This window comes from Bemisia tabaci, chromosome 1 (assembly GCF_918797505.1).
Source record: "Bemisia tabaci chromosome 1, PGI_BMITA_v3".
Taxonomy (NCBI): Eukaryota; Metazoa; Arthropoda; class Insecta; order Hemiptera; family Aleyrodidae; genus Bemisia; species Bemisia tabaci.
In genome coordinates this window covers 69,886,377-69,900,564 of record NC_092793.1, presented here as the reverse complement: position 1 = coordinate 69,900,564, position 14,188 = coordinate 69,886,377, and the positions used below count along the sequence as shown (strand labels likewise).

Here is a 14,188-nt window from a genome sequence, read left to right as displayed (position 1 = left end):
ACAATGTGTTCTAGTGGTTTGGATGGTAAACAACTGGTCAGGAACATTTTAAACTTTATTTTCAGTGAATGTAAATTGTCGTTCAGGATAGCTTCTGCGATAGCTCTACTCGGACGTAAGGACCGGAAAGTCTAAATGTTAAAAGACACAGAAAAAAACGCTCTTAACTAGATAAAAAAGAAAAAAAATTCGCAAAAAGGAAGTCAAATTTACATTAATCATTAAATTAACATAAAAATTTCGCTAAAAGTATCTGGAAATTACGAACAACATTGTATATTGTACCGTTTATTAAAAACTACTGTATTTTAAAAAGGAAAGTTCATTCTTAATTAAGAAGTAATAATCTTTGTGTCAAATTCAATTTACTTCACGTCAATTTTCGATCTCAAAAATTCATTTCTAAAAATCAGGGCTCTGGATTTAACCTATACTTGTCCGCTCCACAACTGGGCCGGATTGTCCCTATTCTTGCTGCCTATCTGGCCACTTGGACCTGTTATTCCGTTGCGCCCCGCCTTCTCATTCGCATTTCGAAACATCAATAAAAAACATACTTAATCGGCCCGAAAACGTAACAGAGAAACAACTTAAAACGGGACTAAGGCCGCAAATAATAAAAAAGAACACACATAAATATAATAAGAAACCCGGGACGTTTCGCAGGGATCACACCCGCATTTTTCAACCGGCAAAACAAAACAAGAAAAATTAAAAGAAAGGACACTATTGCCCCTCACTACTAGCAAAACGTTCGCACGGAACTTTGCGCGAAAGTTAAGTTCCGTAAACCTATCTATGTGTGACACAAGGCCTTCCATTTGTAAGAAAATGAAGGTAAAAATTATGCAAGAACAAACATAAGTGTGGTTTAATAATTTTAACTTCCGCCGGCGCGCCCGCGCTGACCGCACTGTGTTTGGCACAATGCGTGAAGTATTCGTACAGTCTTGTAGGCGTTTATGCGTTTCACGCCGACCCGCCGCACAGTGGATTGAGTCAATTAGAGGGGTTTGGACATGAAATTTTTGACAAAATCTGCATAATGTTGATGTTTATTTCGTCACATTTTAAGTTGTTTTGTTTCAAGGGGGTTGTTGTTTGTGTGTGGTTGAGGTGTGGTGTGGTGTGGTGTGTGGGTGGTGGTGTGGGTGGTGTGGTGGTGGTGTGGTGTGTGTGGTGTGTGTGTGGTGGTGTGGTGGGTGTGTGGTGGTGGTGGTGTGGTTGGTGGTGTGGGTGGGTGTTTGGTGTGGTGGTGGTGTGTTGTGTGGGTGTGTGGGTGGTGGTTGGGTTGGTGGTGGTGTGGGTGTGTGGGTGTGGGTGTGGTGTGTGGTGGTGTGTGTGGGTGGTGTGTGTGTGTGTGGGTGTGGTGTGGGTGGTGTGGTGGGTGGTGGTGTGGGTGTGTGGTGGGTGTGTGGTGTGGTGGGGTGTGTGGTGGTGTGTGGTGTGTGGGGGGTGGTGGGTGGTGGGTGTGGTGGTGTGGTGTGTGTGGTGGGTGGGTGGGGTGTGGGTGGTGTGGTGTGGGTTGTGGTGTGGTGGTGTGGTGTGGGTGGTGTGGTGGTGTGGGTGGTGTGGTGGTGGTGGTGGTTGGGTGTGGGTGGTGTGGGTGGTTGGTGTGGTGGGTGGTGGTGTGGTGTGGGTGGGTGTGGGTGGTGGGGTGTGGTGGTGTGGTGTGGTGGGTGTGGTGGTGTGGGTGGGGTGGTGGGGTGGTGTGTGGGTGGGTGTGGGGTGGGTGGGTGGTGTGTGGGTGGGGGTGGTGTGGTGGGTGTGGTGGTGTGTTGGTGTGTGGTGGTGGTGGTGTGGGTGTGGGTGGTGTGGGTGGGTGTGTGGTGGGTGTGGGGTGGTGGTGTGTGGGTGTGGTGTGGTGTGTGGTGGTGTGTGGGGTGGTGTGGTGGTGATGTGTGGGTGTGTGGTGTGGTGGTGGGTGTGTGTGGTGGGTGTGTGGTGGGTGTGGTGTGTGGGTGGGTGGTGTGGGTGGTTGGTGTGTGGTGGTGGGTGTGGGTGGGTGTGTGGTGGGTGTGGTGGTGGGTGGGTGGGGTGATGGGTGTGGTGGTGGTGTGTGTGTGTGGTTGGTGTGTGTGGGTGTGGTGGGTGTGGGTGAGTGTGGTGTGGTGTGGGTGTGTGTGGTGTGGTGTTGGTGTGTGTGGTGGGTGTGTGTTGTTGGTGGTGAGTGTGGTGATGGGTGTGTGTGGTGGTGTGTGGTGATGTTGGGTGTGGTGATACTGGCAGAAAATATCACGAGGAACCGTGGAACAGCTTGTAGAACATTAGGTTCTTGTATAAACGGAGTTATGAGCGTTTTAAGTTCCCAAATTTTTTCCGACCTCTCTCATTGACTCGATTCACCGTGTGCCGCGCTGAGGGCTTCTCCTTTTTATCTCAAGTCCTCATCATCACTGCTGCACCGCTCCATGCCAAATTGCGTGTTTAGTTTCTCTCTTAACTCGACTAATTAAAGGTGCTGTCTCTTGTGTCTTTTTTTTTTCTGAATCCGATTTTTTTTAAACCTACATTTTAAAAAAATGCAAAATTTGCCGCCCCCTGCGTTAAGAAATGAGAGATGCCTTACTCCATTACCCAATGCATCTGACGAGTTTTTCAATTCAAAAAGGAACGTATGACACTCCACAAAGAAATCACGTTTGAAGTGCAAACCGGATAAAACACGATTTGTCAAAAGTATTCATTAAGTGTTGCACTTTCCACAGAAGCATACTGCACAAAAATGTCACTGTAACGACTTCCGGATATGGTTGCGACCAACTTAAGGCTCAAAATTTTGATTTGTTCGCTCCCTAAAAAAAATGGTCCATCTCAGTAAACGTGCTCACCAAAACTGACGGGGGACTGAGACTGACTGTGATCGCGGGGTCACTGGCTGTCGGTGGTCTCATTGTTCAGGGTTGAAATCCTTCCTCTTATTTAATTGTTTTTTAAATAAACCTATGCTAGGACACTATCCCTGAATAACAAACAGACCAATTTGGCTGCAATGCTCCGAGCCCTGCACGTGTGAACTTGAGTCATTCGTTTTTACGACCCGCTAGCCTAGCCCCGCCGCCCCCCCCCCCCCCCCGCCCGCTCGAATGAGGCTCAATTTGGGTTCGGGCTTCGGGTGCGATTATTCTATCGTCTAGCGACTGGCCACTACGCGGCCCAACCCCTCGAAGACGCTCCGCGCCACCAGACTATCGATATTTTAGACCAAAATATTGTATCGATATTTCAACGTTTCTATATCATCCGTATCGATACATTTATCTCCAGAAATATCGAATCGATTTTTCTTTCTTTCTTCTGCTGAGTTGTGTATTTTACACCTCGGAAAATCGGAAATTATGGTCAATTTTTCATAGTTCGAATTTCGGATTTCGCTGGCCAGGTTGTACAGACCTACGTCACAGGGTAAACAAACCTCAAGATGCAAATACCTCCTTTTTTTTCTCTATGTAGGTATAGGACTTTTCGCGTGGCTGCTCGACGGTTTGTTAATCTGTGGAGGTTAAGCTACATTCACGCGTCGCAAGCAACCTGGCGCGTCTGCTTCTTGCTACTGCGAGCGCGCCTTCATTTCCTCCCGCACGCAACAAGGACAACCGACGACAGTCTAGGTTTCCTAGGATTCCTAGGCTGAAGGCCCGAATACGGTTCAAACAGAACGGTTCCGACTCCGTCCTGTCGTTTGGATATGAGTCAAGGATTGCAGCCCTCTGTGAACCGACCGGGGGTCGAGTCAGGACTGGTTTGCAGGACGGGCCACCCGGCGATACCTCTCACTCAGCCGATGGTGTCAACCGCCGGCAGGGACAGGGCCGAGCCCGCAGGAGTCCCGAACTCCGAGGAGTGATCGCAGAGGGAGCTCGTATCGGAACTGACTGCCGGACGCGCGCGCTCTTCTGACTACTGAGCGCTCGGCGGCGGGCGGACCCGGTGACGCGGGCCGCTGTCTTGCCGGGGCGAACGGCTCGGAGTTTAAAACCGCTAAGTTTCAAGGCGGGCCGACCAGAACGGCCCGCGAGAACCCGAGCCGAGTAATGGAGCGAGCCTGTCGGGCGGGCGAATACTTTGGTGTTCGCCGACAAGCCGGGGCTAAAGCCTGAGGCCAATACCGCTCTATACTGTGTACCCCAAACTCCGAGGCCTCGGGCTCGGACCTCGGCGCCGAGGGGTTAGCGAGGCCGCTCGCCGATCGTGGTAGACGCCGACTCTCCTCCGAAGCCGTCGGGCGGGTCTCCGGTGCCAAATGCCGGTTGACTCGTTGGTGGGTGGTTTCGCCCGCCGCATAAGTCCTTGCTTGGGGGCGGTCGTAAGGGGACACCGCTAAACGGGCCACATGAGCTTTGTCAAGGTGAAGACCGTCCCCTTGGCGCTAGGAACAGCGGTCGCTGAGGCCTATAGAACGTCAGCCACGCAAATCTAACAAGGACAACCGCGATGATAAAGAATTCCATTCGGCGAAATCGAGCCGAGAGCAGGCACCACGAGTATATACATATGGGTTATTTTAGTGATGGGTGGGATTTTATTTAAAATTCCTATGAATCCTAGGTTTAGTATTTACTGTAGTAAACAATTATCAATTATTCCATCACTTCTTCGGATTATTTATTTTTAATCAATCTATATTCATGTGAAGTGTAGCTCATCTGCATTTTTCTTTCCCTGGAACCTAAATGTATATTATGAATTTGAATCCATCAGAAACTAAGTCAGTCAAAATCAAATTTAACTACATACGAAGTGAAAACGATTTGTATTTCGCAAATCAAAGTGATTGTTAAAGCAACCAAACTGTGTCAGAAATGTTCCCAAATTACTGGGTAAGGCTTTTATCAGCTCATCATCTGATCCAATAATTTTAATTGTGGCATTTCATTCGGCATGTCGCCGCACGACTTCTATGATACTCAAAGTCTCACATATATAATTTGAAAGGGGGGGTCTGGGGGTGGCGGCGCCCCCTCAGCAGGTAGCTTTTGCTACTTGTTTAATTTTTCTTAATTTCTTTGATCTAATTTTTAGTATATTTTGCATTTTTTTCATTCTTGCTGAAACTTGACAACTTGCACATCATGATTCACAGAATGTGCATGCTGAAAGAGAATGAATTTATGAGGCCTTATATGTAACAATGGCGGATGTGAAAAATTACCTTTTCGAAACACGCTTAAAAAACTGTTTTGTTCACACAAAAATTTAATATGTTTGGCTCTGGCGTAATGTACAGATCTCGAAGATCACATCTCAAGTATTTTCTCAAAATTTTCTCGATGCCAAAACAGTTTTTTGAATGTGATTCGAAAAGGTAATTTTTCACATCCGCCATTGTTACATATAAGTCCTCATATGCGCATCCTCTGAAACAAAAATTTTCAAATCATCCTGACCAAATAATTTAACTATTTTTATTTTGTGAATAAAAAATACATGATCTAAAACTTATTAACTATGTCTGTAATTTTTCTTTCAGATATAACAGATATTAGCGACTCGATAAAAAAATGCAAGAAACTATCAGTACTGAATGCCAGCTTCAATCCTTTACATCATCTGCCAACTGCTCTCACTCAACTTATATCAGCAGAAGAGCTCTATCTGAATGACACTGCTCTTGAATACCTTCCAGCTAATATTGGTCGTCTCTCTAAATTGATCATTCTGGAATTACGAGGCAATAAATTATGCAATTTGCCAAAATCCATGAGCAGGTTAGTGTGTCTTTCCCGATTAGACATTGGCCAAAACCATTTTGTGGAATTTCCATCAGTTGTTGGAACTCTAGTCTCCATGAAAGAGTTGTGGTGCGATTTGAACGAATTCAACACTGTCCCCTCATTCATCGGGAACCTAAAAGAATTGGTGCATTTTGAAATTGGAGACAACAACATTCAAACCATAACAAATGACATTGATGGCTGTAAAAATCTAATTGACTTTTCTGCTTGTTATTGTGATATTCAGTTTGTGCCTCATACTATAGGATTACTAAAGAATTTATTATGCCTTAAGTTAGATTACAATAGCATGACTTCTCTGACTGAAGCCATCGGAGGACTGTGTAATTTAGAAGAATTATCCTTGTCTCATAATAAGCTAAAATCTGTTCCTTCCTCTATTGGTCTCTTACGCAAACTCGTATCACTCCATTTAGACTCAAACAAATTGAAAAAGTTACCTCCCGAACTGGGGAGTTGCTCCAGTCTAGGCGTTTTAAGTTTGAGGAATAATCTATTAGAATCCATTCCTGCTGAGGTAGGTAACCTGTCAAACCTCGGTGTTCTTATTCTAGCAGATAACAAACTTTCTGATCTCCCAATGTCAATCTTAAAGTTGAAAAAACTTAATGCCCTTTGGTTGTCTCACAATCAAAGTAAACCTCTGATACCTTTACAAGTTGATTTCAATGTTCAGCAAAATGTCCGGGTGCTCACCTGTTATCTTCTACCTCAGCAGAAGGGTGGTGACGAGGGTGTGGCTGAAAATGCTTACTCTGATGAGGGAACTAACTCTCTGAAGAAAAATCCGAAAATACGCTTTGCGATAAATTCACCACAAGACAAAGTAGGACAGTTAACGCGAGCACCCACTCCATTTCCAAAAAAATTAAGGAGTCTATCGAAAGTTGCTCAGAAAATCAACCAAGGTAAATCCTTCGACAATCCTGAGGTCTTAGAAAATTGCATTAACGCCTCTCAGTCTATTGAATCAAATGTCCCTCAGTTTGCTGAAACAAACAATCAGTTGGTGAATGGAGAAGTTTACCCTGAGTCTTACCAGCGGTCTCCGTCCTCCCTTTTTCATGTCAATGAAACCCATGACCAATCGGTACCCTCTCTCAGTCAAATAGATTCTCGATCTTTCTCATCCAATAGTTTGATCAAAACTGCCGTTGTAAAGAAACAAGATCATTTACATAACAGTAACTGCATACCCCTTGATGAAATTGATCATCAGACGAGCCAAACTGAACCTGTTGTGGATCAGCTTCACAGGGTCGAAAATTCTAACCCAAGTTTTTATGATAGTATCAACAATTCTCACCAAAGAGACTCTCAAAGAAGGCCACCCCCATACCACATTGCTGCTACCTACTCAAAAAAGGCCTCTTTCTTTAACAGGGTTTCAGAGAGCCCAACTTCTCTCAGGTATTCGTCCAATAGGTCCAATTCAAACAATGTGTCGACAAATGTTGCTTTATTGGACAACCGCAGAGACAGTGTCTGTAGTGAAGCATCCTCTGTGCCCTCTTATGCTAGGTTTCATCCATCGAACCATGACAGCCAGGATTCTCCAGAGAAGGCTGTGAGTGACTATTCTTTTGCTCAAAATCAATCTCTTTCTATATTTAATGGATGCCAAGAAAACCATAACAAACTCACGGATCAAATCTCTGATAACCATGTTTCTTACAAATTAGAAGACATTCAGACTGATAAGTATACAAATTCTGTAATCCAGCAATTTCCAGAGGGGAAACCCCCTGTATTCAAGGCTTCCCCATACATTGCGGAGAGCGATAACAGTGATAGTGATGTAAATTCTACCTGTTCGAAAAACAAGTCCAGGCAATCAGATTATTACAATGATCTAAATCAGGTTATCCGTACTCTTTCCTCACAGATCGAATGAATGAATGAATGTACGTTTGATAGTTCATTTTTTATTTCTTATTTTAGTAAGTTACAATCATGAAACTCCTCAGAATACCAATTATCACACCAATGAAGTATTATTTACTTTTTAAGTTTTTAGTCTGTCCGAATTCCATTTCTACAATAATATATTAATTATATATTTTTAGACATTTTTTATTGTTATTTATTTTTATGATCGTTTTTATTGATATTCTCTGCATCAGGTCTGAAAATTAATTTGCTGTCATAAACAGGCAAAGCACATATTAATTTAGGTATTTTTATAACAATTATTTTTTCTAATCTACGAATATACCTTTATATCTTTTCTCTCTTGCTCGACCCAGAGTATAGATAGCAACGTGATTCTAAGATACTCTTCTTTGATTAGTCTTCCAGCAAAATTTGTATAAGTTTTTTCTAATATTTTTTTACTCTACAGTACTTCTCTGTGATTTTTGTAAATATCTCGGTCTTGCTTCTATTGCATGGTGAAAAAGAGTAATCAAGGAAATTAGATAGATCAAGGAATTGTGTCACGCATTCTCCACTGAAGTACCGTCGTCATTTTCAATTCTCAAAGATGGAGAACCAGCATTACTTATTAGAAGAAGATATACCGTATTAGGAAAGATTTACCGTACAAAAGTTTAGTGTATAAGGTTAGTGCCGTGTCAATTTAACAGCAAAAAAGGTCATGAAACAGGCGCTCCTCCAGTTAGAAGGACACTCTCTTAGCACATTTTTGTGCATCATAAGAAAGTTGCATGAATAATGTAGTGAAAAGTTTGACTCATTTTCAGGTGTAGTTTTAAAACAATTTAATTTTGTCCAGCAAGTCTTCTGTGAATAATGTCTTCTAACTAGAGCAGACTTGTATTTGAACGTATTTCTATCAAACGGAACTATGTGCATTATGACGTGAGCCCTATTACGAGTATACTCTTATGGGTCTCAGGGCTCACGCACATAGTTCCGTTTGATAGAAATACGTCCATTTTTGGTCAAATTTGCGCTTAAAAGCTATGATTACAGCAATTTCTCAAGGTGCCAAAGTGATTCTCTGTAAAAACTACGTTTAATTTAACTTGCAGCATTTATTACTGTAATGTGCCTTGAAGCTTTAAAATGTTGTTCTTTCTGCAGGTTGATGAAAGAGAGTAAACCCTTCATCCTTCAATTCTGTTTTTAAATTTTAAGAATTTATCAACTTTTGTCAAAACTGCATTCATTCGAATATTGCAGTTCCATTTTTCTCAAAACTATGATTTCCGTCACATGTGGTTATTTGAAAGAATTTCTTTCCTTTATTTTCTCTTTCCCTGATAATTCCCTGCTTTTTAAGTGAAAATCCTCTGATTGAAATCGGGGGTTTACCTTTTGCAGAAAGAAACTTCTTAATTCAGCAAGAAGTTCATTTAATGAACTTTAATTTAAGATATTAGAGAATTTATTTTGATCTGCCGAAACATGGTAAAAGAATTTGAGAATTTGTATTGAGCAAGATCACAGTGATCAAGCAATGAAGACTGATCATTTTAATATTGCTCAAGGGCACTGTAAGATGTTCCTAGCCAATTTTTTTGTTATCCAAAAGAAATGTTCCAAACTGTAACTATGAATACTGCATTTCATTATTATTTTTGCATGAAACATAGTTTTCAAACCTGACGTTATCAAATCAACTCCAACCAAACAAAAACCCCTGTTCACAATTTTGTGTCTGTGTTGTTTCTTTAAGTTCCTGGAAAACTTAAGGTTTGTAGAAATTATTCTTCAAGAATTATTTTCACCAAGACTTTCTTAATGAGAAAATGTCTATAATTGTTCAATATTCTTAATCTATATTGCACACCCTAATTCCACATTTGAGCTAGTTAATTCCAAATGTAATCAGTAAATATCTGACAAGATCCGTCACACTCGAGATGAATCACAACTCTCATTGTCAGTGAGATCGTAATTGGATGTCATTATTATCATGAAGGTATCATTTGTCTGATCTTCTTCATAGTTCCTTTATCCTTTATCACTCTATTGTTAACAGCAGCACTAGGTCCTGAATTACTTGTAGTTTTCTTTTTTTCTTTTGGTATTTGTAATTAACTTGATAACTTACAAATATTTTAGCTCAACTGTATCATCAAAATGTTCACCAAAATTATTGATATTCTTTTATTGATGATATTCCTTGTAAGTAGAAAATTTGTTAAAATAGGATTAATGAAGTATGAAGAAAATCTATGAACTTATCGTTTTAAAGTTAAAAAACCGTTTTTATTTTGGTTACTTCATTGATGAGGCTGTTGCTTTGTAAATTGTACCCAGGGCCTCAATCAGTCGATTAAGTTCGTCCCCAAGTTTTTGGCAAATATGAAGCTCTATCTTTAGTGCAATGCTGCATTGCAATAAAAGCATTCTAAGTTCTTCATGCATATCCCCAGAAACAGTATGTAACGTGCCTTCTATTTAAAATTGCCTGTTTTCCCCAAGATTATTATATCCATTTGACAGGCTCTGAAAAAAACCATCCTCACCCTAATTAACTTTTTTAGATATGTACTTTAAAAATAATGAACACACCTCTAACCCATCAAAACTGAGGGTGCTGTATATCAGAAAATTAATTCTCAATGGTTAGCTAATGAGTGTATTGCTAAATTGCTCAAGGTGATTCTTTAGCACTGTGGAGAGTGATTCGATAGTCGATTGGTTCAATTTCTAATTTCTGGATTTTAGGACATTTCTTAAAAACTTCTGAGCATCACACTACGCTAAGTATGTCAGGTACTAGTGCATACAATTTGAGTAGGAAACTTTTTGAAACAACTCCAAAACTCTGGTCCGAGTGAGTGTTACAAACGGAAAGGGCCGCTTGTGCTTACCGCTTTGCGGTATTGAGCAGAACCATACTTTTGGGGTTGTTTCAAAGTTTTTCTTCGTCAAATTTTGTGTGCAAATACCTGACGCTTTGCAGCTTGATGTGTTGTTCAGAAACATTTGAGATATGTCCTAAAATCCAAAAATTATCAATTGATCTATTAACTATCAAATCGCTCTCTTAAGTACTGAAGGACCAGCTCAAAAATAAAAATTTCCGACAGCTCCAAAATCATGGAACATAGAGTCCCTAAAAGTAAAGCTTGCTTTTCTTTAATTAGCTGTTTTCATATTTTAATGTCAAAAAACACCCCCTGTCATTTACATAAGTTTTTTATGTTCTCATGGGCTAGCACTGAGGATTAATGACTTTCTGATGTTATTGAGATAGTAGCAAAATCAACCAGTTTGGTCTCCCTAGAGCTGAGGGTGGTTTTACCTGGATGCGTCTCATTTAGTGAAATGTTTCTGCTATTTTGTACCTGGTTTTGACACGCTGTGATGTCCTATTAAATTAACTGGCAGTCAACTCTCAACTATTTCCTGTTTTATCTTGTCTTTAACTGATGTCAATAACCCTCAAGTCAATCCATTTTTTTCCCAATTTTGTATTCTGCCAATAAAGTTTTGTTTTGTAATATTGAATCTTTTGTGAGCTGTAAAGCTGAAAATATCTGAATTTTATAATTAGCCCCGGTCCATAGGAATTTTTTTTTCCTTCAAACTTGAATTTGATTTTTGAACCTTAACTGATGTCAATAACCGTTGAGTCAATCCATTTCTTTTTTTATTTTATTTGATATTTGAACTTTGGTCTAAAGGATTTTAACAATGAATAAGTGATAAATAAATTTGTCTCTCAAATTCATCAAATGGGTAAAATGGACCTTCGCACGGTTTTTCACTCATGTTGTAAAGGAATACATTCAGAATAAGAGAGCTGCATTCCATCCAAAATGGGCCCTCAGCCCATTTAAGGACTTGTACAACCTTCCTAGAAATATGACAGGTTGCAGCCTGATTGTTTTAACTGTTTCTGACTTTGTCAGCAAGATACGATAAGATAAAGCCCTACCTCTGTTGTGTAATGTATTGATTTTCGATGTCTTTTCGTTTTGCGCTGATATTAAATTCAACAATCAGGCTGCAGGGCTGTCTTATTGACAATTAAATCTTTGTGAGTTGGAAGATTTTACTCCTATGTGCGTAGGTGTGCCCACTTACTGTGTGGTATAATTATGTTATTCCAGAATTCATTGAAAAAAACATTAATATTTATTAAATTAATATTTTTACAACGATGAGTTGATGAACAAAAAGAAAAATTAATAAAAAAACCAGCCAACTTCACAGCTTTCAAATGTTCATGAAAAAGTTAGGAAACAAACAAGTTCATTTACTTGAACAGGAAAAAAATTGGAGAAGTAAACAACGTGGAAGGAAAATCAGTAGATAAGTACTTTCTGCATAAACTCTGAAAAAAAAAACAGCTGCGTTTTTGATGGGCAAAAAAAAAAAAATTGATTAAAAATAAAAGCAAATCAATTTTGTTTTTTGTTTTTTTTCAATATTTTTCCAGGGTTCCTCTTGGTACTCGCTTACTGAGAAAATATTTTAAAAAATGAGGATGATAAAAAAAAAAGAAAATTAATGACTTGAGAACTGAATTAAACAATTTCGTCCAACAAAGGCATAATGAGGAGAACAACTGACAAAGTCGACTAATCGCATAACTTCATTTCTCTTCAGTCTCGCCTTGTCAAGTGGACAAACAAAAAATTTCAACAATCGAGCAGCAGTATCCCAATATTTGATGAGTTTGCGCTCACCTATTTGGCAAATCCTCAGATTTATAAAGCTTACGAAATCTATGGTAGAAGAGCACCCTGTAACATCCACTTTGAGAACTAAATACAAAATTAAAAGAGAGCATGAGTATAAACACCTGACGATTTTTTGAAGAAACATGAATGAGCTTGAAATATAATTTGTGAAGGGGAAAAAAAATTCTATCTTTTTCATGAAATCAATGACTGAAATCGAGCATTAAAATGCTTTGCTAACAGAGGTAAATTATTGCCAAACCACTTTAATGAAAACTCCGGTACAATCAAAAGACAACTCAAATTTTGGTTCTGCTGAACCACTTTTAACTTAGGTGGTCAAAATTGGTTTGTCAAATTGACCTCACTCGTTTGGCTGAAGTATTAAGGTCAAAGTTCAAGGCAAAAGTATCCTAATAGACAAAAGGTAAATGAAACGTGGTTTTAGAAATCATGATCAACAAGAAATTACACATTCAACAGGTACAATTAAGTAAGCTTTTCTCACAAATAACAAGTTGTTGTTTTTATGGCACTATTGATGCATCAAAAATTGATGTTCTTGAGATCAATTTATTGAGAATTGATGTAAGTATTGGAGACTGATACATTCAAAATAGAGATATTTGAGGTGCGCGTGACTAAAGAAAAAAGGAGAGAGGAAATTTTTGGATGACATAGATAAATCAAGTTTTTATACATTGATTTTCAATTAAAGCTGGGAAAAACCAAAAATTGCAATAGTAATGTGTACTTTGTTGAGTTTTGCGGTGGAAAACTGAGAAAGAGAACATTCAGCCCTGGTGAATGCATTGGAATAGCCAGCTGGGGTTCTGCTGAGAGATCTATGATGATTTGGATGTTTTGTGACCTCGCTAGCAGATCACACTCAGCCTGTGAGCCCAGACTAGTATACTGCAAAATCCTTGACGGCACTGAATCGCCATCATGGATACGGCACTAGGTATAGCACCGAGGTGTGATCCTTACTCCATCTGCAGTCACTGCTGAACAACTGAACGTATTTCTGTCAAACGGAACTATGTGCATTAAGACATGAGCCCTGAGACCCATAAGAATAATATATCGACGGTGTAAGTTGGCAATCACATAACTCGTTTGCGGTGTCTGAAAATCTCCGCCTCTTAGTTATTTTTTTAAAGGAGAACTAATTGACATCATTCCTTGAAGTTCTTGAAAAATTTTTTTCGCACAGAGAAGAAAAATCACGGCAGTTTTAAAGAATTGCCGATGAGTAGTTTTCCGTTTAAAAAATAAAGTATGATAGGAAGTCTGCGACATCGCAAACCGATTTATGTGATTGCCGACTTACACCGTCGATATGCATAACAGGGCTCACATCATAATGCATATAGCTCCACTTGACAGAAATACGCCCAACTTTCAAGACGGGACAAGAAAAACACTTGAAAAACATTCCCCCTTCAGTCTTGCACATTTGTTACATTTTGTTCCTCCAATCTTAATTTTTGGTTTTTTTTCTGGCTTTGATTTTCCTGCAGAATAGTGTGCACTCAGCCCTATTCTACCATCCTGTCACTTACAATATTCAAGCAATGATTTTAGTGTTTTTTCCCACAGTATAATAATGTCTTGCATATCAATATTTGATGGATCAATTTTTGATGCATTATTTTTGTTAAGTACACTGATTCTCATGTGACTGCTGGAAGGCCAGCAATACCTACAAGTCACAACTCGCCCATTCAGAGAACTCTTAAGTAACGTGACTGTCATACAAGATACAAGTACATTATCTCTACAAGAAAAAAAATACTGATAAATAACTATACATAAAGAGAAAGATATTAGAAAAAGGGGCAAAGATAT

General features: G+C 39.8%; 1 protein-coding gene across 2 annotated transcripts in view; it reads left to right on the top strand.

Annotated features, from left to right (window-relative positions):
• Window positions 1-11,050, top strand: part of LOC109043140 (uncharacterized) — a 13,643-nt gene extending 2,593 nt beyond the window's left edge. For both annotated transcript variants that reach the window (XM_019060239.2, XM_019060240.2), the window contains exon 4: window positions 5,471-11,050. In XM_019060239.2, the coding sequence (XP_018915784.2) occupies window positions 5,471-7,629 (2,159 nt within the window). In that variant the 3' untranslated portion in view covers window positions 7,630-11,050. The remainder of the gene's footprint in view (window positions 1-5,470) is intronic.
• The last annotated feature ends 3,138 nt before the right edge of the window (window positions 11,051-14,188 follow it).